This window comes from Myxocyprinus asiaticus, chromosome 18, assembly GCF_019703515.2.
Source record: "Myxocyprinus asiaticus isolate MX2 ecotype Aquarium Trade chromosome 18, UBuf_Myxa_2, whole genome shotgun sequence".
NCBI classification, from domain to species: domain Eukaryota; kingdom Metazoa; phylum Chordata; class Actinopteri; order Cypriniformes; family Catostomidae; genus Myxocyprinus; species Myxocyprinus asiaticus.
In genome coordinates, this window is record NC_059361.1 from 17,665,384 (window position 1) to 17,689,217 (window position 23,834).

The following is a 23,834-nucleotide window of genomic DNA, read 5'->3' on the forward strand; positions in this document are numbered from 1 at the left end:
GTGATTTTCAAGTACCAAATTAGCAATTTAGCATGATTACTCAAGGATAAGGTGTTGGAGTGATGGCTGCTGGAAATGGGGCCTGTCTAGATTTGATCAAAAATGACTTTTTTCAAATAGTGATGGTGCTGTTTTTTACGTCAGTAATGTCCTGACTATATTTTGTGATCAGCTGAATGCCACTTTGGTGAATTAAAGTGCCAATTTCCTTCCGAAACAGCAAAATCTGTAAAAAAAAAAAATACTTTTGGCCACCAGTGTTTAAAAGATAGTCTATACAAAAACTGTCCTTGTGAAAACCTGAGCTATTGAAATAGTAGCATATAATGACTACACTAAAGTGTAAGTTAGCATATTGTATTCTGAATTCTTCATGCTTTAAATACTTTCATTAATTTCCCATGTTTAGCCCATTACATTTACTCACCCTCATGCCATCCCAGATGTACAGTGCATTCAGAAAGTATTCAGACCCCTTCATTTTTTCACATTTTATGTTGCTGCCTTATGCTAAAATGCTTTTAAACTATTTTTTTTTCACATCAATCTACACTCCATACCCCATAATGAAAAAGCAAAAACTAGATTTTGATAACTTTGCAAATGTATTAAAAAGAAAAAACTGAAATATCACATTGACATAAGTATTCAGACCCTTTACTCAGTACTTAGTTGAAGCACCTTTGGCAGCGATTAAAGTCTCAAGTCTTTTTGGGTATGATGCGACAAGCTTTGCACACCTGGATTTGGGGATTTTCTACCATTCTTCTCTGCAGATCATCTCAAGCTCTGTCAAGTTGGATGGGGACCGATGATGGACAGACATTTTCAGGTCTCTCTAGAGATGTTCGATTGGGTTCAAGTCCAGGCTCTAGCTAGGCCACTCAAGGACAATCACAAAGTTGTCCCTAAACCACACTTGCGTTGTCTTGGCTGTGTGCTTAGGGTCATTGTCCTGTTGTAAAGTGAACTTTCTGCCTAGTCTGAGGTCCTGAGCACTCTGGACCAGGTTTTCATTAAGGATATCTCTGTATTTTTCTGTGTTCAGCTTTCATTCAACCCTGACCAGTTCCCCAGTCCCTCATTTTTTACTTTTTAATACATTTGCAGAGTTATGGGTATGAAGTGTAGATTGATGTTATTTTTATTTTTTTTTAAGCATTTAAGCATAAGGCTGCAAATAACAAAATGTGAAAAAAATGAAGGGGTCTGAATACTTTCTGAATGCACTATATATGATTTTCTTTTTTTCTTCCTTTTTTTTTTTTTTAAACAATCAATGTCCACTTTCACTTTCACATTCTTTTTCTTTTGTTTTTGCCGATTCACATTCTTTGTGCATACTGCCATCTGGGCAGGGAGTGGAATTTATAGTAAAAACAGCTTAAATATTGATCTGTTTCTCATCCACACCTATTATATAGTTTCTGAAAATATAGATTTAACCACTGGAGTTTTATGGATTACTTTTATGCTGCCTTTATGTGCATTTTGGACCTTCAAAATTTTGGTACCCATTCACTTGCATTGTGTAGGACCTACAGAGTTAAAATATTCTTCTAAAAATCTTTGTTTGTGTTCAGCAGAAAAAAGAAAGTCATACACATCTGGGATGACATGAGGGTGAGTAAATGTCATTTTTGGGTGAAGTATCCCATTAAGGATGTTGCATTGCATGTAGCGTGTATGCAAGTTATGCATTTTATGATTAGCACGTAACTTAGTTCAAGTACACCTGTTCACTCGCTTTATTGTCTGTGCAGATGTAAGTTGTTATATTACATATACAGTATGTTGTGAATATAGTGATTAATCTCATGTATAAATAGGATGCATTTGCTTGAGGTAATTAAGCCATTTTAAAGTGGTTCATTTTGTCATTTTTCAGTGTGTTCAACTCATGCAGCTCAAGTGGGGAATTCCCCAACATACTGGATTATTGGATTAGATGAACAATATTTAAAATCTTCTTCTATAAACAGATGTCTCTTCTTCTGTGTACATCTTGCATTGTTAATATCTTGCAGTATTATTTTTTTCATCATATTTTTGTCAACCATATGCTTTAATAAAATCATTTAATAATCATCATGATTCGTCTTTTTCGTCTTGCATTCGTTATTGTTGACGAAATCAAAAAACCCTTTGTGAAATGTGCTTCACTTCTTTTTGTACTAAAAAGTAATTAGATCATAGTAACTAATTACTTTGTAATTAGATTACACCCAAAACTGCCCGATGTTAGGGAAGAGTGGCTGAGGTTTACTTTTACCAATGTATCAGGTACCCTGGTCATTTCCGTCTGCTCTCATGCATTTATGCGGTACATTTCAGCATGGATTGTTTTATTTATCTATCACAATAGTGTGCAGGTAAATTGCGTAAATAATACAAAATATGATATAACCCCTTTAAAAATGTGTTAAAGTCTTTAAAAAAGCAAGGGAAGATTTGCACTGGGAAAAAAAAACTATGTATTACCGAATAATAAAAAAATGGGGAAAGGTACCAAGTAACAGCATGCTTCAAGGACAGGCAATAAACTCAAACACTACAGCTACAGTTCAGATGCTACAGTTATTCAAAGTGCATTGCCTGCAACTGCAGCAAAAGTGCAGTATAAGTGTTATAAGTTGGTGTATTAGAAGATCCTTGAAGCTACACATACAGTAGTCCCGTTGTTAGTAATGCAATGTTGCCCACCCTCCAGCACAGCACACTAGAAATCAGCACTCCGTCTCTCAGGGTGTACTCACACTAGGCGATCTGTACCGTGCCTGAGCACATTTGACCCCCAAAGTCTAGTTCGTTTGACTAGTGTGATCATTCCGTACAGTGCCCGGGCACAATACACTGAACCGTGCCTTGGCCCGCTTGAAGAGGTGGGCTCGGGCACGGTTCAGTTAGCTCAGGCACGGTACGCATCTAGTGTGACCGCTAACAGTGGCTGAGCATGGAACTCGAAACATGACGTCAATGATGCAACTGTTCCATTTAACAAACATGCCGGCAAAGGGATCACTTTGGTCTATGGCAGAGGTGCAGTGTTTACTGGAAATTTAAACCGACGAGAGTATACAGCAAAAAATGGATACAACACACAAGAACTCCGAGACATTTGGACAAATTCGCTACTATCATCGTGCTTGTGGATACCAAAGGACCATTGAGCAATGTCGTGACAAGCTGAAAAAACTGTGGGTTCAGTGTTTGAAAGTAAATCTGGCAACTCATCAGACAAAAAGGATAAATTCCAGTGGTATGTTGCTGTCGACAATTAGGCATGTGAGAGGGCCGTGTCTCACCACACCCCAAACGACTCCAAATAAGCCACAAAGTAAGTAACGTTAGAATGATGGACTCCATTGTGCTGTGCGAGAGCACTTTTCTTCCTGTTTTCTTCAAAACAAAAAGTTGCATCATAATGACGTAAGCATGCTCAGGCCCGGAACATTAAGTGCAATGTGAGTGTAGGCCAGCGGGGGAGTGGGGAGGGGGATAATTGTGCTTGGGCACGGTATAAGGCAACCGGGCCTAGTGTGAGTACGCCCTCAAACACACTCTCTGGATCTGTAGCTGTAAGAATGTGAGAGGAGAGGAGACAAAAGGGTAGAAGAGAGGAGACTATCAATGAGAGTGTATTGAATGAATGTGAGGCAGAGAGGGGAACCCATGATGAGGAGACAACAGATGATGCAACAGTAATGGCCATCTCACAGCACAGATGAGGGAGGTGGTATCCTGCATGAATAATAACATTTACCTAACAGGGACACAAACCTTTTAGGAAAGCGAGGAAGTCAGTTGGGTCTGCGTAACATGTCAATTAATATCATGTCAACAAAATGGACACAAATTCACAATCAAATTAAACTATAATATATGAAAGGAGCATGAAGTACTTTTTAATTGGATATAATAAATGAAACAAAAGGAGGGAAATATTAGATGAGAGATGTAATGAGAACTGTTTCCCACTGGGAGAATGTCCCCTCCCTACATTACCAATGATAAACACTGACAATGTGCTGTAATGTTTCCCTGAATTCTGTGAAGATTAGATGATGGGTAATGGTTTGATAATGGAGTATTAAGATAGCTCCTTGTGTGGGAGTATCACCACCAGAGCTTGTGGAGGAAAAAGATCAAACATTAACAACAAACAAGAAAAAAGCAAGAAAAGAGAAAAATACAACTCTGCAAGAACTTGCAGCAGACAAACTCTATCAGAAGACACATCAAACAAAATCACTGGCAGGGTGATGGAACTCAGATTCAGTTGGAGTTAACAGCCAGCTGAAGAGAGTGCCATGATCCTGACACTAAAGTTTAGAACTGAGGGCTTTCATCAAACAAGGTACAAACATACCTCACACACACTGGCAGTGAACTCGGCTTTGTACTCCTTTAAGACTACATGACTAATGTGAAGTTGGCATTAGAAATTTGTATGAGGTGAGTAGGGCTGCCCCCTAATAGTCGACCAAATGTTAGTTGATGAGAAGAGTCTTGGTCGACCAAGTTTTGATTGGTCAGTTGGTCACGTTCAAACCAATGAACATCAGAATTGCCGCTGGTTGGACGCTAGGGGGTACTATGGGGTAATTTTCATTAAGCAGAGTTAGGGTCAAGCCTACACAAAGCAAGACACCTTGATTTTGAACTTTATTTTTTATTTATTTTAACTAAAAATTCAAATGAAACTGGAAAAAAATTAAGTGCAATTAAAATGTGTGTTGTTTTTGAAGGATGGCTTTACAACAGTTGTGAAGGGCAACATCTCTCTGGCAAAGAACCTACTTCATCTATGCATTCTCTACCAGTCGGGTATTTAGTTGTCTGGGAAAATACATCACTTGTGTGAATACGTTTTTTTTGTTCCCTCTTTCAAGATATATATATAGCAATATCCAATTACATCAGCAAACCCTGGGCTGAGGGATTGGTGACTATTCTTGCTTTAGTGATTTTGCGTTGAAAATGAAATTAATTTATTTCAAAAACTTAACTTAAATCAAGTACATTCTAAATTCAAACTGCACTCCAAACGAAATGAAAAAGCAAATAAAATAACGAAGTGATCCAAAAAATAATATATATATAAGTAACCACCTTTCATTTACTGTCAGGCAAGTATCCGACTAAACATGCAGGTGTAAAATTACTTACACAAATGAAGACATAAAAACAATTATAAATGTAAAAATTTTAGTTATAATGATGATAATAATCACTGAAATATAAATCATGGTTCGAGGTGAACGTGTTTTTGTATTATTTTATGTTTTAATCACAGATGAATAGGCTGCAGAGTTGCGTTCACAATGAATTGCTCTGTGGAAATAAAGTGAACTGCACCTCCTGAGCTGAGATGTCTGAGGTCATTTGCAGCACTCATAGACAATACTGTTCTTGCAAAAAAAATTAAGAAGACAGAAACAAAGAAAGAGTGGAACCTTTTACATGTGCATGTTCCACAAGACTGCAAGCCTCCGTACAAACAGCGTGTAATACATGCGCATAGATGGCTTTTCTGTCATCTGTTCTTAATAATATAATAAAGATGCTTCTGTGTTTCTGTGTGTCTACGGGCAAATTATTTGTAATTTTAATTTGATAATAATAATAGCCTATTAATAATAATAATAATTTGATACATTAATGGAAAACGAGCCAAATATCGTCTTGTCGATGCATCAGATATTGGTGATCACTCTGACCATTGTCGATCCCAGAGATCATCGTCTGTTGGCACAACCCTAATGAGCATTTCTCTTTATAAATTAACAAAATGTTCAGAGAGTCTCCTTGCTGGTTTTTCCGACACATTCAGAATCATTACCACTTTTGCCGGTGTCGCTGCGGCTCAGTTCATGCGTGTGCTTGTAAAATGTATATTTTAAAGGATCATTATTACGGTTTAGTATTTCTCTGTAATGTAGAACAGTGTTAGCAATGTTACTTATAACATTCTTTCTCAGCCCTGGAACTCAAACCATTTTCTGATGCCCCCCAAAAATATATATTTAAGTAATTAAATTAATATCATAAACATGCAACGTCGACTAATGGCTTAAACTAACAACTACTAGTCGACTAGGAAAATCTTTGGTCGGGGGCAGCCCTGGAGGTGAGAGATGGATTACCGACTTCTAATGGCTTATGGGTAATGTTAAGTGAGGATACAGGTGAGTTTACAGCACATATGTATAGGAATGTGTCTGTCAGTGTGTATGTGACTAAATGTTTCAGTATGCCAGTGTGTACGAAGTTTGATGAAAAGCCTTAGCATTGCGCGCCATGCGATCAGCACAGCTTTTTTATCGTGCAGAAACTCGGTCTGACCTCTCCGTCCCCTGTCTACAGGCCCCGAATCCACACAAAGACAGAACAGAGAGAGAGATAGCACTGTTAAGACTGCACAAAAAACCCATCAAAGAAAGGACATAAAATCAAACTGTTGTCTTATATACACTTGAAAACCTGGAAAGGACATGGGGTCTGCAGTCTCCTGAAGGAATGGAATTCTAATTTTTAACAATAATTTGTAACAAACAAATACAATTTGATGAGATGGAACTGGTAATTGAAAGAACAAAACATTTCAAGTCAACATGACATCATAAATTTCGCCTGTTTTGTTTCTTAATACACATTCCTAACATAATAACTTTCCTTTTCAGCTGATGACAGAGTATGCACTGTAACGGCCACTTTTCACAATTCAAACATTTCCCATTGGAAAAAAAAAAATCGTCTTTTCATGTTAAATATCCTGTTTCACTCGGAAATATGCCACTTTACGTTGACTTTAAAGTTGTGATCATTTTACAATGCCAATGCTGAGTGAGACCCTGTGTCTGCGCAGATTCTGAGTGGCAGTTATACTCACCTTGCTCATCTTGCTTTTGCTGTCAGCAGTGAGGAAGGACATGTTGTTAATCTCATTCATCACCACAAAGTTCTGCTCCTCACGCTTGAAGTTCTGCAGAGTGCCAAAATAACAGGAAGCATCATCACAGAAGGAAAGAGTTATTGGTTTGTTAAATCAATCAATGCTTTGAAGTGGATCACAAAAGAGTTGAAAGGTAATACCATAACATTTGAATGAAAGAGAGGAAGCTGGAAAGAAACAGATCTCAGACTTACGTGAGATTTGGACCAGAAAATGAAGACCTCTCCAACCATCCTGAAGAGGTCCTCAGCATCAGGGTCAGGACAGGTCAACCATCTCGCCCTTTTCAGAGAAACATTTCCAACAAAATCTTACTTACAGCCTAACACCGTGTCCTAACCACACGTGATGTGATGAGAATCCAGCAACAAAAAAACTGAACGCAAAACTGACGTGCGATATGGCACAATTAGAACATATTTGATATTTAATATATACAGGTGCATCTCAATAAATTAGAATGTCGTGGAAAAGTTCATTTATTTCAGTAATTCAACTCAAATTGTGAAACTCATGTATTAAATAAATTCAATGCACACAGACTGAAGTAGTTTAAGTCTTTGGTTCTTTTAATTGTGATGATTTTGGCTCACATTTAACAAAAACCCACCAATTCACTATCTCAAAAAATTAGAATACATCATAAGACCAATAATAAAAAAAACATTTTTAGTGAATTGTTGGCCTTCAGGAAAGTATGTTCATTTACTGTATATGTGCTTTAATTACTGCCTCAATTCGGCATGGCATGGAGGTGATCAGTTTGTGGCACTGCTGAGGTGGTATGGAAGCCCAGGTTTCTTTGACGGTGGCCTTCAGCTCATCTGCATTTTTTGGTCTCTTGTTTCTCATTTTCCTCTTGACAATACCCCATAGATTCTCTATGGGGTTCAGGTCTGGGGAGTTTGCTGGCCAGTCAAGCACACCAACACCATGGTCATTTAACCAACTTTTGGTGCTTTTGGCAGTGTGGGCAGGTGCCACATCCTGCTGGAAAATGAAATCAGCATCTTTAAAAAGCTGGTCAGCAGAAGGAAGCATGAAGTGCTCCAAAATTTCTTGGTAAACGGATGCAGTGACTTTGGTTTTCAAAAAACACAATGGACCAACACCAGCAGATGACATTGCACCACAAATCATCACAGACTGTGGAAACTTAACACTGGACTTCAAGCAACTTGGGCTATGAGCTTCTCCACCCTTCCTCCAGATTCTAGGACCTTGGTTTCCAAATGAAATACAAAAATTGCTCTCATCTGAAAAGAGGACTTTGGACCACTGGGCAACAGTCCAGTTCTTCTTCTCCTTAGCCCAGGTAAGACGCCTCTGACGTTGTCTGTGGTTCAGGAGTGGCTTAACAAGAGGAATACGACAACTGTAGCCAAATTCCTTGACATGTCTGTGTGTGGTGGCTCTTGATGCCTTGACCCCAGCCTCAGTCCATTCCTTGTGAAGTTCACCCAAATTCTTGAATCGATTTTGCTTGACAATCATAAGGCTGCGGTTCCCTCGGTTGGTTGTGCATCTTTTTCGTCCACACTTGTTCTTTCCACTCAACTTTCTGTTAACATGTTTGGATACAGCACTCTGTGAACAGCCAGCTTCTTTGGCAATGAATGTTTGTGGCTTACCCTCCTTGTGAAGGGTGTCAATGATTGTCTTCTGGACAACTGTCAGATCAGCAGTCTTCCCCATGATTGTGTAGCCTAGTGAACCAAACTGAGAGACCATTTTGAAGGTTCAGGAAACCTTTGCAGGTGTTTTGAGCTGATTAGCTGATTGGCATGTCACCATATTCTAATTTTTTGAGATAGTGAATTGGTGGGTTTTTGTTAAATGTGAGCCAAAATCATCACAATTAAAAGAACCAAAGACTTAAACTACTTCAGTCTGTGTGCATTGAATTTATTTAATACATGAGTTTCACAATTTGAGTTGAATTACTGAAATAAATGAACTTTTCCACGACATTCTAATTTATTGAGATGCACCTGTAGATGTTATGTTAATATATTCGGTGGGATTTTAGACCAAGGAAATTCTACAATGGGGCTTACCAGCATGATGCCACTGAATTAAAAATAAGCAAGAGACAAAATGCTCTGTTGCTTGTTAGTTGTCAGGCGTAGTATTTACTACTTTTACTGTAGTTTTGTATGGCTTTTATATGGCAAAAACTAGGGCTGGGCAATATGGCCAAAAATATTATAATAATTTTTTTTCATATCGATCAATCTCGATCAGAGCATGTGAGCGAAATGGAGCGGTGTGACACTCCGCTCAATAACCCAGTCCATGCGTGTGCTCTCCACTCAGCCGCTCACACTCACCGGTAAAAAAGCGTCCGCTCAAATCCCGCTCCGACATAAATTTTCTCTGTAGTATACTTGGGTCAAAGCACGTACACAGGGGGTAGCTACAGTGGCCCAAGCAAATGCCCCCCTGCCCACATGGGCTGAGGAGCCCCTCTGGGTGAAATATAGACTATAGGCCAACATTTATTAAATTATCTAATGGTTAGTAATGTACACATCTGAAATTATGTAATTGTATTGTTATGTCTATATAAAATCTTTTTTTTTATTTTTTTTTATTTTGGACTGGTTTACAACTGCTGTTAGATAATCAGGTGAACCAGACCTTCTTTATCATTTGTAATCAGTCAAATATCTCTCTGTTAGCACATATGTCATCAACATCTTCAAATAAAACCTTCAGTTTTAAATTACCATTATTGCCTTAAACAAGGCATCAAACACACCTCTACAAGTGCTAAAATATATACAACCGAGTGATACAACCGACCCAGAAAACCACAATCTTTTCAACTTTAAAATTTGTTCGAGTCATTTATGTCAGTAATGAAAACATGGACTGGTATACCAGGATAAACATTGCAGGTAAAAGTGAAATTCATAATTGTTTTTCAGTTGCGTTGTCTCCACTGAATGATTATAGATTTGATACATAAATATGTTTCTGATTTAATGCTATCAGACTTTGGGTCTATAAATTAAAATGAGCAATTTCTCATTCTAATTTTGTGTTCAGTTTTAAAGGGTGTATTAAGTTATCCAGAAAAGAGCTTTGAATGTTTTTCTCTTTTTCAGTGTTGTTGCTTTATTAATGTTCCCTACAATTTTATATGTACGAATCAAATGCAATCTAAAGGACTGTGGTTATTTATATAATAATTATTATATTAGTAGATAGCATGTGCCCCCTTTGTTTTTTCTTGATATTTTTAAAGCATTATAAAGTGAATCTGGACTTTATATGCATCAAAAGATCACATCATCTTTATATGTACAGCAAGATTTAACCATGGATTTAACAAATAAAAAATATTTGTCCTGCATAAAGTGAGATTTTGTCCAATATATATATATATTAGATGAAATCATGTTTAATGATCCTAAAACAAATACAAATTATATAACTCACAAATTACACTGCCTTCGTTTAAGAAAAGTTTTTTTTTCTAATGTACAATCATTAATAGATTGTTTTCTCTGCACATGAATGCAGCAAGTGATGTCGAAGATGTTATCTGCAACCACTAATCTAGAGTTATTTTTTACATTTCACTTATCATTAAGGTGTGGATTTGGCTTTGGGAAACTGACCAGCAGTTATGTGCCACTTTATCCCGAAGCAGAAATCGAAAGCAACAGGCGGTCGATTAGGCTAAGTGAGATAATTCCACTACTAAATTCTCTATGCGAGAGCAGAAATCTTTACCAATCAAATGCTCAATTGTACAATTAGAGGCATGAAAGCAGAAAATTCCACCTGCAAATCAGGACAATGATCTGCAAGATCATACATGTTTATTGGTTTTGATGCAGGGATTTTTTGTGTGTGTTCGCCAGGATTCAAGGAAAAATGCTTTGCCAATATACAGTATTATTAAGCTTACATATTCAATTGAGGGTGCTCTAACGTTCGCAACCCCGCAGAACCGGGCTTGCATCTAGCTGGCAGCTGCACTGACATGATGGCAAAATAACAAGATCCCTTACTTATCTATTAATTTATTATCGAATAAATATAAGTGCTGCAGGTACCTGTTGTTGTCCACATATCTGATGAGCAGCGGGTAAAGAGCGTACAGATCCCTGCAGAGCACAGCAAATTCATCGCGAATGGTTCCCTCCTCACTGTCCACCTCCGTCTTCCCCTCCATACGCAGCTGCTCCTCCTCAGCCACCACCTTTCCACTGCGCTTCTTTAGCTTCTCCATGGTGGGTATAAAGTGGGACTTGAGCATCTCTGGCTTTGCTCTGCTCACGATGGGCTGAGCAAATACTGGGGAGGAACATCGGGAGGAAGAATATGAAGTAAATGATCAGTATTGATTATTGATCAGTTATTCTTTTTTTCATGCAGATCTGATGTGAAATTCTACTTTTTAAAAGATGGAGGGGATTACAGTGGTAACTCGTAGTTAGGTACGATGTGAAGCGGATGCCTTAAACAAGTAAAATTTTGAAAACACATTGGCCTTGTTGCTTACTGCCATTTTAAAACTGCAACAAAAGCAATATGATAAAAGACAATCAATTATTGAATAAAATATTCAATAAATAATTAAATTTATTTACTATAATATCACAATAAACAATTCTTCCATCAAGTAACATACAGTAGTCCATTAACCTGACTGTAGGGTGTTTACAGTTGCCTAGCGATGAAGCAACTTGGTGCGTTAATATGAAAATCAAGTGATGTGTGGTCACAGGTGTGTATAAATCAACTATTTTACAATGGCTTTGAATGTGGCTCATCTAGTCAGCATTAAGAGCTAAAACTACTTGTTTTACAATACCAGTTTTATGAAGAAAACCTGCAGACTTCATGTTAATTTCCTCTCACCTGCCAGTCTCTTCATCCAGGAAGCTTCATCAATGCCCAGGTTATTGACGACAATCTTCATAATGCTGCCCAGCAGTTGATTTAGTTGTTCAGAGGTGACATCAGTGCAAAGACAACCCTCCTGCTCTGGGAAGTTCTCTGGTCCCCTCTCCCACCAGCGGGGCAGATAGTTACACAGCATGGGCAGGGTGATCTCAATTACATGTGGCATCTCTGTGTAACGGGCCCCAGATTCTGCCAGATGTCCGATATCCTTCATCAACACGTCCAGCTCAGGGATATCTAGACAAAGCTCCTGCACTTGACTGGGCAGACCCAGGACTAAAACATGAAGGATTAGGGGTTTAGGAAGCTATATCATTGATCTGAAAACTTCAGTAAATGATGACAAAATTATTATTTCTGAGTGAAATTCCCTTAAAATTCTTTAGTAGGTAAGCCTCTGACAACCATAACAAACAACTGATGAAATAAGAGAGTATATAGTGTACTACTGACTTGTTCTCTCTCGTGGGGTTTTGGTAGTGTACACAGAGAATGCATTGAATTCATTGAGGTTGGGCTCCAGGAAAGCAACAGGCATGGCAGCGGCCAGATGAGCCAGACACTCTCCTAGAGCAGGTCTTTGGCTGTGTGACATCAAACCATAACATTTATTAACACATAACACTAATTAACTTCCTTTGAAAGTGAAAGCACACAATACAGAGAGCAGTTTGCTTACTTCTCAGCATGAGGGGTCTTTACAGTGCCCAGGGAGTAGATGCTGCACATGATACGGTAACAGGATATCTGCAGATCATCCACTGAATGATGGAGGAGAAAGGGAAAAAAAAAGAAAGACAATATGAGGTAGAGCTAGTCATCTGCCTTGACCCGTGTGTCTATTACTATACGTATTTTTTCTTATTTTCATTTTCATTCATGGCATTTTCATTCTTGTTTTACATCTTTACTTTTAATAACTCCTACTTACATTCATTTAATTGTACACTATTTTATTTGATAATACTACTTGTTTACTCTTTTTATTATTGTTATTTTAATAATTTTTTATTGCTTTGTCAGCACAGTTTTTGACATGGCAATGTAGAACACCAAACTGAATTCAGTTCAATTTAATTCCTTTATATCAATCAATTAAATCAACTGTATGTTAATAAAACATGTTACTTCTACTTTTATTTTTGTATGCTTTGTGCTTTATCTTTATTTATCTGTTCTGAGCGTATTATATACACCTCCCACCTCACATTTTTCATTATTTATTTATTTTATTTTTTTACTGTAGTATCAATGGAATCTTTGTATGTGTTTTTTGTTTGTTTGATTTTGTTGTTTCACTACAAATGTTATTCACAATTGCTTCTGTGTCTTCCTGTAATCCCAGACTGACTCAATGATGTTGAGATCATGGCTCTGTTGAGGCAATACCATCCGTCACAGGATTCCTTGTTCTACTTCTATTCTATTCTATGTAAAATGTTTTTGTGAAACATATAATGTGCCTAAGACCTTTCCACAGTACTGTAGGTCAGTTAAATAAGTTACATTTTAGATAGTTAAATGACCCCTATCAAAATCAAATCCAAAAAAACGTTATTTTTAAAATTAACTCACAGATGACATCATCTCCAAACTGATGCTGGGCGATGTGGTCAAACAGAGAGGTGAGCACTGGCAGCAGAGCATTGGTGGTGTAGTTTATATTCTGAGATACACCTTTCACCTGTTAGAGAGAGAGACATTGTACATTTAGCAACTTTAACACAAAATTAAATTAAACACAATTGACTATTCGGACACTCTGCTGGACATTTTAGTCTGAGGCACAGCTGTGTTGTTAAAGAGACGCAAGCGAGGGAAACGAGCTGGCGTGCTGGTCAACCTCCATCAGCGCGGCTTTCGAACAGCGCTGCCGAGTATTTATCTAGCGAATCTCCGATCTCTTCCTAACAAAACGGACGAATTACATCTCCTCACCCATACAAACAAGGACTTTTCAACCTCTGCTACCTTGTGCTTCACAGAAACCTGGCTGAGTGAAGCCATTCCGGACAGTGCGTTACACCTGCAGGGCTTTCAGCTGTTCAGAGCGGATCGCATCGCGGATTTAACGGGGAAAACGAGAGGCGGTGAAACATGCTTTTACATCAATGAAAGTTGCTGTACAGATATAACAACATTAAGAAGATGTGCAGTCCTAATTTGGAAGCGCTCTTTTATTAACTGTAAGCCTTTCTACTTGCAGTGGGAGTTTTCCTCATTTATTCTGGTGTGTACATCCCGCCACAAGCGTGCGTGAACGCAGCGCTGCAACAGCTGGCAGATCAGATCACAGACACGGAAAAATACCTGGACTCAGTTATTATTATTCTTGGGGATTTTAACAAAGCAAACCTCACACGTGAACTGCCCAAATACAAACAACACATTACATGCCCAACCAGAGACAGAAATATACTGGATCATTGTTACACAACAATAAAGGATGCATATCGTTCTGTCCCTAGAGCAGCTTTGGGACTCTGATCACTGTCTGGTTCATCTTCTTCCAACCTACAGGTTTTCAGCTAACGAACATGCATCAATGTGGAGCGACCTGAAAGATATTACTAAATTCAAGAGACCTTCCCCCAACACTGTAGGAAATCAACAATTGGCTGACGATTTGAATGTGATCTACTGTAGATTTGAAAAGCCCAATCTCACACCCCACACCTGCTCTGACCTTCACTTCACACAAACATCAACACCTTCTGCAACCCCCCTCCTGCTACTCAACCTGCACTTAAGATCTGTGAAGAAGATGTGTGCCATGTCTTCCGAAAACAAAAGACAAGGAAAGTAAAGGGCCCAGACAGTGTTTCAACTGCTTGTCTAAAATCCTGTGCTAACCAGCTGGCCCCCATCTTCACACTGATCTTCAATAGATCATTGGAGCAGTGTGAAATCCCAAGCTGCTTCAAATGCTCAATCATTATTCCTGTCCCAAAGAAACCCAAAATCTCAGGACTTAATGACACAAACCTGTCGCTCTGACATCTGTGGTCACGAAATCATTTGAGAGACTGGTGTTGGCCCTCTTGAAGGACATCACTGGACCCTTTCTAGATCCCCTTCAATTATCGAGCAAACAGGTCTGTGGATGATGAAGTCAACATGGGATTGCATCATATCCTGCAACATCTGGACAGACCAGGGACAAATGCAAGGATCCTTTTTGTGGACCTCAGTTCGGCTTTCAACACCATCATCCCAGCTATTCTCCAGACTAAATTACACCAACTCTCTGTTCCCATGTCTATCTGTCAGTGGATCACCAGCTTTCTGACGGACAGGCAGCAGCTTGTGAGACAGAGGAAATTCACTTCCAGCACATGCACAATCAGCACTGGTGCCCCCCAGTGATGTGTGCTCTCCCCACTACTCTTCTCCCTGTATACAAATGACTGCACCACCAAGGACCCCTCTGTCAAGCTCCTGAAGTTTGCAGACGACACTACTGTCATTGGCCTCATCCAAGATGATGATGAGCCTGTATACAGAAAGGAGGTTGAACGGCTGGCTCACTGGTGCAGTCAAACCCACCTGGAGTTGAACCCGCTCAAAACAGTGGAGATGATTGTGGACTTTAGGAGGAACACCCCAACACTGACCCCCCTCACCATTCTAAACAGCACTGTGGCAGCAATGGAGTCATTCAGGATCCTGGGCACTACCATCTCACAGGATCTTAAGTGGGAGACCCACATTGACTCCACTGTGAAAAAGGCCCAGCAGAGGTTGTACTTCCTTCGCCAGTTGAGGAAGTCCAACCAGCTACAGGCACTGTTGATACAGATCTTCTCAGCAGTCATAGAGTCTGTTCTCTGCACTTCAGTAACTGTCTGGTTTGATGCAGCTACAAAATTGGATGTCAGAAGACTACAAAGGACAGTTCAGACTGCTGAGAGGATACTGGCTGCCCCCTGCCCTCCCTTCAAGAACTGTACACTTCTAGAGTGAGGAAAAAGTCCAGAAAAATCACTCTGGACCCACTCACCCAGCCCACTACCTTTTTGAACTGTTGCCTTCTGGCAGGTGCTACAGAGCACTGAGCACCAGAACCGTCAGGCACAGGAACAGTTTTTTCCCTTAGGCTATCCATCTCATGAAGAGTTAAAATTGCCCCATTGAGCAATAATTAATGTTCAATACACAGCTTAGTCTATTTATATTTATTCAACATACCATACATCTTCTGCCATTACATTCCCTTGCTTCTGTATATAACAGATTCGTATTTGTTTTGTATATTTTACATATATATATATATATAAATATATTTGTCCTATTGTGTATTTCTATATAAACTTTATTTTCTACTCAAGTCTTATTGCTGTATTGTTTGTGCACTGGAAGACCAAGAAAAATTCCTTGTATGTGTAAAATTACTTGGCAATAAAGCTCAATTTGATACTGATTCTGATTTTAAAAAAAGGAACATCTCAGAGAACAGGACTATTTTTACGTCTGACCTGGTTTTTGGTGGACACCTTCCCCAATTTGAGGTTCTCAACCATCTTCTCAATATCATCGGCAGCACTCTCAAAGAAAGAGCGCAGACCAGCCTTCACAATCTCAGGCCCAGATTTCATCACAGTCCTTAAAGAAAACAAGGACAGAGCAAAAGAAAAGATGGATGGATGCAAGGATTAATCAACAGTGTAAACATCAGTAAACACAGGGAATAATAATGTGATTAAGAAATATACCTGGCATCCAGTGAGCGGGACAAGATATGAAGACAGTTGACCACTGCTGAGGCATCAGTGCCTGCGCACATACACACAAACATAGAGAGCATGACAATCATCTTAATGTTTGCATCTTGCAATACAATTAGCATTCTGACATACCTGTATTGCCCTAGTTTGAAAATCTTACAGAATTAGGACAGAGACTATTAAGCTCTAATATGATACTGATATAACATGAAGTAATATAATCACAGCCAAAGCAGATATTCTTCTCATATACTGATATGAAAATGGCTCTTACTGTAAGGTTAAAGAAAAAACAACTTAAGCAAACCACAGCCACTCAGAGAGCAAGAAAGAAAGAAAGAAAGAAAAGAGAAGAGAAAAAAGAGATTGGGGGGTTGGGGGGTTGAAGAAAAAACAACTTAAGCAAAGCAAACCTCAGCCACTCAGGGAAAAAAGAGAGAGAAAAAGAAAGAAAGAAAGAAAGAGAGAAAGAAAAGAGAAATAAAAAGAAGAAAAGAAAGAAAGAAAAAAGAAAGAAAGATAGGAGAGAAAGAAAGAAAAAAGAAAGGAAAAAAGAAAGATAGAAAGAAGGAAAAAAGAGAAGGAAAAAGAAAATAATGAAAGAAAAAAGAAAAGAAAAAGAAAAAGAAGAGAAAGAAAGGAGGAAAGCGAGAGGAGGGAAGCATGGAGGGAAAACTCAGAGCAAATAAAAACAACTATTAAGAATGAGTGTATGGATGGTGTGAAATAAAGAAAAGGGGAATGAAGGTGAAACAATGAGATCTGGCATCAGACCATCATGCAGGATTCTTACCAAAGAGGGAAACCCTGTGTCTCACCAGACCGGCCAACTTACAGAAGATACTGAGGCAAGACAAAAGTGAGAACAAAAGAGACAGAGAGAGAGAAAGGCAGATAAGACAGAAAGAGGGTTGGAGGGTTGAGAAAGAGAAGGTGTGGAGAGGAATGCAAAGGTGAGGTTAAGATGGTGGAAAAGTAGGAGCAAAACAATGTGGTCCAGAGAAGATAAATATAAAAAATGACAAAAGGATGAGGGGACCCATGAAAATACTCCAGGAAGAGGAAGAGAGAGAACCCAAGGCAAGAAGTGTGAGGAGCAGGAAGGACAACGTCAAAACTATTTTCTAGAATAACTAAGATCACTTGCAAAGTCTGAATTCTTCAAGGCGCAAAAAACTGAGAATATATTTTGTTTATGTTACATAATGTAACAAACTCAGAATAATGGAAATCTGTAGCTTAATGTAGATCTTAATTACCTAGCAATCATCTCTTTCTCCTTGTTGGATGCGTGGCCACCACTGCCTAGAACTTTAGCAGGTGTGGACAGGAAATACAGGCAGTGATTCTTAAAGTATTGGTTTATCAATGGAAGCAGAATCTACAGAAAGACATAAAAAAGAGACGGTGAAAGAGGGACTTTTAAATCCAGGCATAATAATGACTTTAATTTGGCACTGTTCTTTAAAGCTAATTTATATATTTGAAGCTTGAAAGCTCCTTATTGGTGCAACCCACCTGTGTCAGACAAATAATTCCCACTGAGATATAAGTCTTGTTTAGCATGCACGAGTACACCAGTCAAAGGTTACTCACCTTGGCAAAGAATTTAATCTCCTGTTCGTGAGGGGATTTCTCAACTCTTCCACTGCTCACAACGGCCTCTAGAGTAACAAACACATGGAACACATGCCTGTCAATCAAAAACAACTGCATCAAGTGCTATATAAAATCTGCAATGCTTTGGATCTAAGAAATGACTGCTACAGTATGAATGTATACCAAGATGAGCAATAAACTCCTGTGCAATCTCCATCCACTTCAACAGCTTCTGTAGGAACCCATAAGCAAAGCGCTTCTCAATGGAGGAAATTTCCTGCTCCATGTCCTTCAAACCTCTGGAGAAGAACAAAAGAGGTGTAATGAGACACAATACAATGTAACTGTCTGAACTGGTCTCTTTTGTCCACCTTTTTACATCACTAGACTGTTATTTATTAGTTGAGCACCTGGTAACAGCATATCCGTTGAACTGGAGGAATTTGAGCAGGTCTTGGGCTTTCTCTCTGTCCCTTGTCTTCTCCTTGGCTGTCAATGTGTCATATGGTACCAGCAAAGGGTGGGTACCACCACCTACAGTATGAATACAGGAGACACAAGGAGACACTCCATGGTTTAACATGGTTTGTCTTACAAACAATATATAATTTTTAAATGTTGTGCATTAGGGGTGTCAAGCCCATGCAGATCACACATTGATTATAAATAAAGAGATCATACCCTTGGCTTGCAGTTCCATCTTCTTTTTGCGGCCCCATGTGTTGTGGTAATTCTCAGCGAGCTGCTCTGCCATGGACTATGGACGGAAACATAAAATACTTTATTACCCTGCTAAAAAGACCAGTTTTCACCAGAATGAACTTCCATGCTGGCTGATTTATGCTGGTTTGGTGCTGGTCTACCTGGTCAACCAGGCTCTAAAGAAGGTACTTCAATACAATAAATTATATACCTGTAGCTCTCTGGACAAGGCCATGCTTATAAGGTCTACTGGCTGGGGAGAGTATCCCTGGCTGGGGTCATAGGTGGCCTGCAGGAGACAGATATAGTTGTACATATTGTGTTCATCAAACATATGATTTCCATCTTCATTTTTCCACCTGAATTTGAATTTCCCTCATCCCTCTTTTACCTGAGCAGTCTGGGAGATCTTCCTGGTGGCCTTCACCTCTGTTTTCTCAGTCTCTCCATCTCTGGCTTTCTCCAGAGTCCATTCCCAAGCCAACATGGCCTTGATGGACTCTTTAATGGGCCAGCGATAGATCTCCTTATCCTAGAGACAGATAAAATGAGAGAGAGGTTGAGATCCATTCTTTCCTTAGGATTCTCATACCAAAGGAACAAACGATGGTGTATACCAAGCAGACAGACATTAATAAAGGAAAGGAATAGCTTGTGAACAGCATACGTAGATATATTCAGACCTTCTCTGAGAAAGTCTTGTATGGCCGCAACATGGGATGGGTTTTGGCATTCTCATCTAGAACCTCTCCATATGTCCAGTTGTTTTGGATCTGGAAGAAGAAAGCAAAAGTTATAAGCCTATTCCTGAACCTACAATGCTTTTGCCATTCAGAAATGAGCAAGAGCGCTGATACTAACCTTCTCAAAGGCCCACTTATCATGCGTGTGCTCAGCATATTTGTTAATGAAGGCATCCAGCCTCTCAGGGATGATGGTGCTGTAAAGAACCAAAAAGAAAATATATTAAAATGAGGAGATTTTTCAATGTTGTTCATTGGAACACAAATCTTTTGATTCCCTCATAATGATTGCTTGTGTTACACGTACTGTGGTAAAACATACACAATGAAAGATGCAAAAGAAAAATAATGTACTGTGACTGATATTTGTGAAGTCAATGGTTTTCTCTAAACTACTAAATAGGGCCTGGTATTGATACAGATTTCCCTATTCGATCCGATTCCGATTCACAAGCTCTTGATTTGATTCGATTTCTTATTTTGATTCGCTTCAATAATGATTCATATGGGTATATTTTAGTTATAATGTCCCTTTTGCTTACATATGAAAGAAATTCTCTCCCAGATAATGCTGGTAATTATACAGGGGACCTTCTAACTATGTATATATTTTCTTATTTTTTAAGAAAACTGGCACTTCTGTAAAGAGTGTCTGTAAATGAGCACTAGTTAACGAGAGAGACTTGAATGATCTCATACCTGCTATGCGTTATTAGCATTTAAAAAATTACTGGTGAGTGAAATCTAAACATTTACAGTCAGTTGCCAATTATATATATTTTAGTCGCATAGCGTGAAATTTGGTTGCAAAAGCGAGTGATTTTCTCTCATTGTAGAAGAGGGTTGCACATAGAGTAAAAAATAGATTTAAGAATCGATATCATTCAAATGAAGATCGCGATGCATTAGAAAATCAATATTTTTACCCACCCCTACTATTAAAGCACACTTACCATTGACTATTCGCTGGTTGATTTCTCTATTTCTCACTTACTTGGTTGTCTCCACTGGTTTGGGATCAAAGTTGCCCTCAGCATCTACAGATGCTTTCTTCTCAGTCATGGATGAATAGCTAGCATCTACATAGTCTGGAGGGATGGCACCCGCAATGGCACATATACAGGGCATGGCGATCTTAAACAGCTCGGCATCAAATTTCTGGAGTAATGAGATGGAAAGTAAGTGCATACAGTATGCATGTTTCAATTAGAATTCCTCCACTGAGAGTATTTATGTTTGTCACACCTTGTGTGCGAGGGACTCAAAGATGCCCCAGAAGAGTTTCCGAGAGAGATGCAGCTCCTCTTCTGATGTGACTCCAAAGTTTGCCCATCCATTAGGCAGACAATAATACTTCCAGCAACGCTCATAGTGATTGGTCAGCAACTAAATGTAATAAGAACAACTAAACTAAAGCACACAGGCACAAAAATATGATAGAACAAAAACAGAGCATATCTAATTATAGTAGGGTAACTTTGGGTAATCTGGGACACTGGATATTGTGGTACATATTAGCTCTGTTGTGTAAATTCATGCTCCATTACAAGCAATATGTTAAAAGCATAGTTCACCCAAAAATTTAAATTATGTTCTTATACCTTGAGGGGCATCTTAGCATACTCATTTAGGATTGGCACATCGAACACCAGCCTCCTCAACAGATGCTGCAACATGGATGGTCGCAAATATCTAAAAATACACAAATATCATGTTCAAAATACTATATATTAAGTTCAAGAAAATTAGCTTGTCTATTTTGAGTGCTGATGTCAAGAAGGAATTACTTGACAAGAGACATGAGGCAGTCCTCAATGATATCTCTTTGAGCTTTGGTAAGAGCACGGCCACGGGACAGCCTATAGATAGTGTGCAGCATAGAGTCGATCATAATGGCACGGTGGTCTGTGCCAGCGAACAGTGGGGCACACTTAGTGAGCAGAGGCAGCACAGCTGAGCACAGGTAACGGTTCAGAGCAAGTGCCATCTCTGTGGTGCTGAACGCTGCCTGGAGGAACATAAGAAGCAATATCATACATATTATTATTTAATTTTTCAACTACATTTTGCTTTGTATATTTTAGAAGAATTATCATGGTGCATTTAAATTACAACAGTATACGTACTACAACATAATGACAACATGCATATTATGAAAGGTAAAGAAGTGAGGATGAAATATGTTTGGCAGTCTTAAGAGCTCACCGTATCCAGAGAGGCTGCAGCTCTCATATCGGGCAGGAAGCCCACCTCCAGCACATGCAACAGGAAGTCCTGGTTATCAATGCCGTACACTCTGTCCAGGAAAAGCACCATGGAGGCTTTGTGGTCTGGCACGAAACTCGCTGACATTTTTGGCTCAACGATCTGACCATCTATCAAAAAATGGCACAAAGAAAAGAAGAGTTGAGTCCGGGCTCTACAGTGCAACCATTTCATTTGCATTTGATATAATACAAATTAAACTTGTGTATAGTTTATGTGTGCGTCAAAGAAATTATACTGTTAACATTATAACTTTCATTAATATAGTTATGTTATTTTCATTCATAAACATTATACAATGCTTTACAGATTATTAGTTAAAACTTAAAAAAGAGGTATAAGAAGTTTCACTAATTGGTTGTATTTTCATTTATATTTGAATGTTCATGAACTACTAATCTTCTAAGAATTATATAATTTGCTAATGACTAATGAATGTATAAGTGTTATCAATGAGCGTGTTTACATGCACGTTCTTACACCGATTATGCTTATTATGCAGACAACGCATGTGGTCATGTAAACACAATAAACGCCGTTCCTTTATCGGTGTAAGGTCATTAAAGGCGTAAGCATAAACCAGTCAATATAGGTAGATTTTTGCCCATTAAGCCGATTTTGCATGGTTTGTAAACACCTGTACCGGTGTTCCCACCGGCTTATCCAATGTGCACACGTGTTGAGCGCATGTCTCTTCATGGTTTGACGTCAAAATCTCATGTAAACAAATTTTTCTTGCTTTGTCTGATTTTTTTAAATAAGTAAATAATGCTCAGTATATTTTTAGTTTATTAGATGCACATAAAGGGGATCAGTCAGGGATGATGTTGTTTTGTGTCGTCTTTAAGGTTAAAAGAAAAACTTTAAAAAGACTTATCGGAATGTGTCTAATGTCCTTGTGCATGTGCATTCTCTATTGTATACACATGATGGATTTTACTTATCTATTTAAAATAAATGTTCTCACACATGTACCTTTGCCAAAGGTGGGGATCTGAACAGGTAAGCTGATGACTCCCACTAGATCTTCAATGGGCACCAGAGACCTCAAGATGGCTCTGATTCTCAAAGCTTCACCTTTACCTGCCTGGATCAACTGTGGGGAAAGAACAAGTATAAAATTAAAGATCAGCATTTTTTCAGTCCATATTTATTAAGTAAAAACATAATTTTGACAATAAATATGACATATTCAGTGAATCATAGACACTGTATGTAGGAGGTGTGACGGGGGCACTTTAAGCATAAATATGTAAAGCGTAAGTTGCTACTTACATGCATCTCAGGGGCACAGCGACCCAACAAGTCTATAAGGGCTGAGTAAAATGACATGACAGCATTCCCAAGATGCACTCTGTTCTCCTCATGTTGCTCCTCCCCTCCAAACCTGTGAACCAATCACAGGGGGAATAAATGAAAGCAGAATTACCTAAGTGTTAAAGTTAATATGCAGTTGCCGTAACAGGAGAACAATTAGTGATATTACAACAGTAAGCACCTTCAATGTACATATATACCTGGACAAAGGTTCAATGTTTAATACTGAAAGCTATATATGAATTACACTGGCATAGTATGTGCCTAGTAAAATTCCAATATTTACACAGTTTATTCATTGCAATGTCTTACATGAAACGTCTGTCCTTTTTAGGAGTCGGCCCATCTCTGGCAGGGTCTTCAGAGATCTTAATAGCCTCCTCAATGGCAGCTAACAGACCTGCACCACCCTCTCCCCTCAGGGCGGGGCCGAAGCACTCGGGCCGACGAATCAACAGACGAACAACCACATTGGCGTTCTCCTCTACGCTCTCACCTGCAGGGGGAGACAGAGAGGCAATCACAGACATGGTCACCAAACAAAATTAACTACAAGGTACTCCAAAAAGATGAGTCATACAGAGATAAAATTAAGCTGAACATGCTGAC

The 23,834-nt window shown here is 38.8% G+C and overlaps 1 protein-coding gene across 1 annotated transcript in view; it reads right to left on the bottom strand.

The window, feature by feature from the left end:
• The window catches only part of LOC127456501 (ryanodine receptor 1-like), a 130,126-nt gene that overhangs the window by 38,592 nt on the left and 67,700 nt on the right, over positions 1–23,834 (bottom strand). The window contains exons 45-72 of the mRNA XM_051725027.1: positions 23,538–23,721; positions 23,184–23,295; positions 22,884–23,004; positions 21,849–22,018; positions 21,431–21,651; positions 21,245–21,335; positions 20,889–21,029; positions 20,638–20,801; positions 19,762–19,840; positions 19,584–19,673; positions 19,292–19,432; positions 19,112–19,189; positions 18,880–18,955; positions 18,609–18,732; positions 18,382–18,497; positions 18,196–18,263; positions 17,859–17,980; positions 17,393–17,442; positions 16,588–16,648; positions 16,351–16,477; positions 13,451–13,559; positions 12,555–12,636; positions 12,329–12,459; positions 11,831–12,151; positions 11,023–11,263; positions 7,150–7,237; positions 6,893–6,985; positions 6,346–6,360 (exon numbers count right to left, since the gene is read on the bottom strand). Of these exons, the coding sequence (XP_051580987.1) occupies positions 6,346–6,360; positions 6,893–6,985; positions 7,150–7,237; positions 11,023–11,263; positions 11,831–12,151; positions 12,329–12,459; positions 12,555–12,636; positions 13,451–13,559; positions 16,351–16,477; positions 16,588–16,648; positions 17,393–17,442; positions 17,859–17,980; positions 18,196–18,263; positions 18,382–18,497; positions 18,609–18,732; positions 18,880–18,955; positions 19,112–19,189; positions 19,292–19,432; positions 19,584–19,673; positions 19,762–19,840; positions 20,638–20,801; positions 20,889–21,029; positions 21,245–21,335; positions 21,431–21,651; positions 21,849–22,018; positions 22,884–23,004; positions 23,184–23,295; positions 23,538–23,721 (3,416 nt within the window). The remainder of the gene's footprint in view (positions 1–6,345; positions 6,361–6,892; positions 6,986–7,149; positions 7,238–11,022; positions 11,264–11,830; positions 12,152–12,328; positions 12,460–12,554; positions 12,637–13,450; positions 13,560–16,350; positions 16,478–16,587; positions 16,649–17,392; positions 17,443–17,858; positions 17,981–18,195; positions 18,264–18,381; positions 18,498–18,608; positions 18,733–18,879; positions 18,956–19,111; positions 19,190–19,291; positions 19,433–19,583; positions 19,674–19,761; positions 19,841–20,637; positions 20,802–20,888; positions 21,030–21,244; positions 21,336–21,430; positions 21,652–21,848; positions 22,019–22,883; positions 23,005–23,183; positions 23,296–23,537; positions 23,722–23,834) is intronic.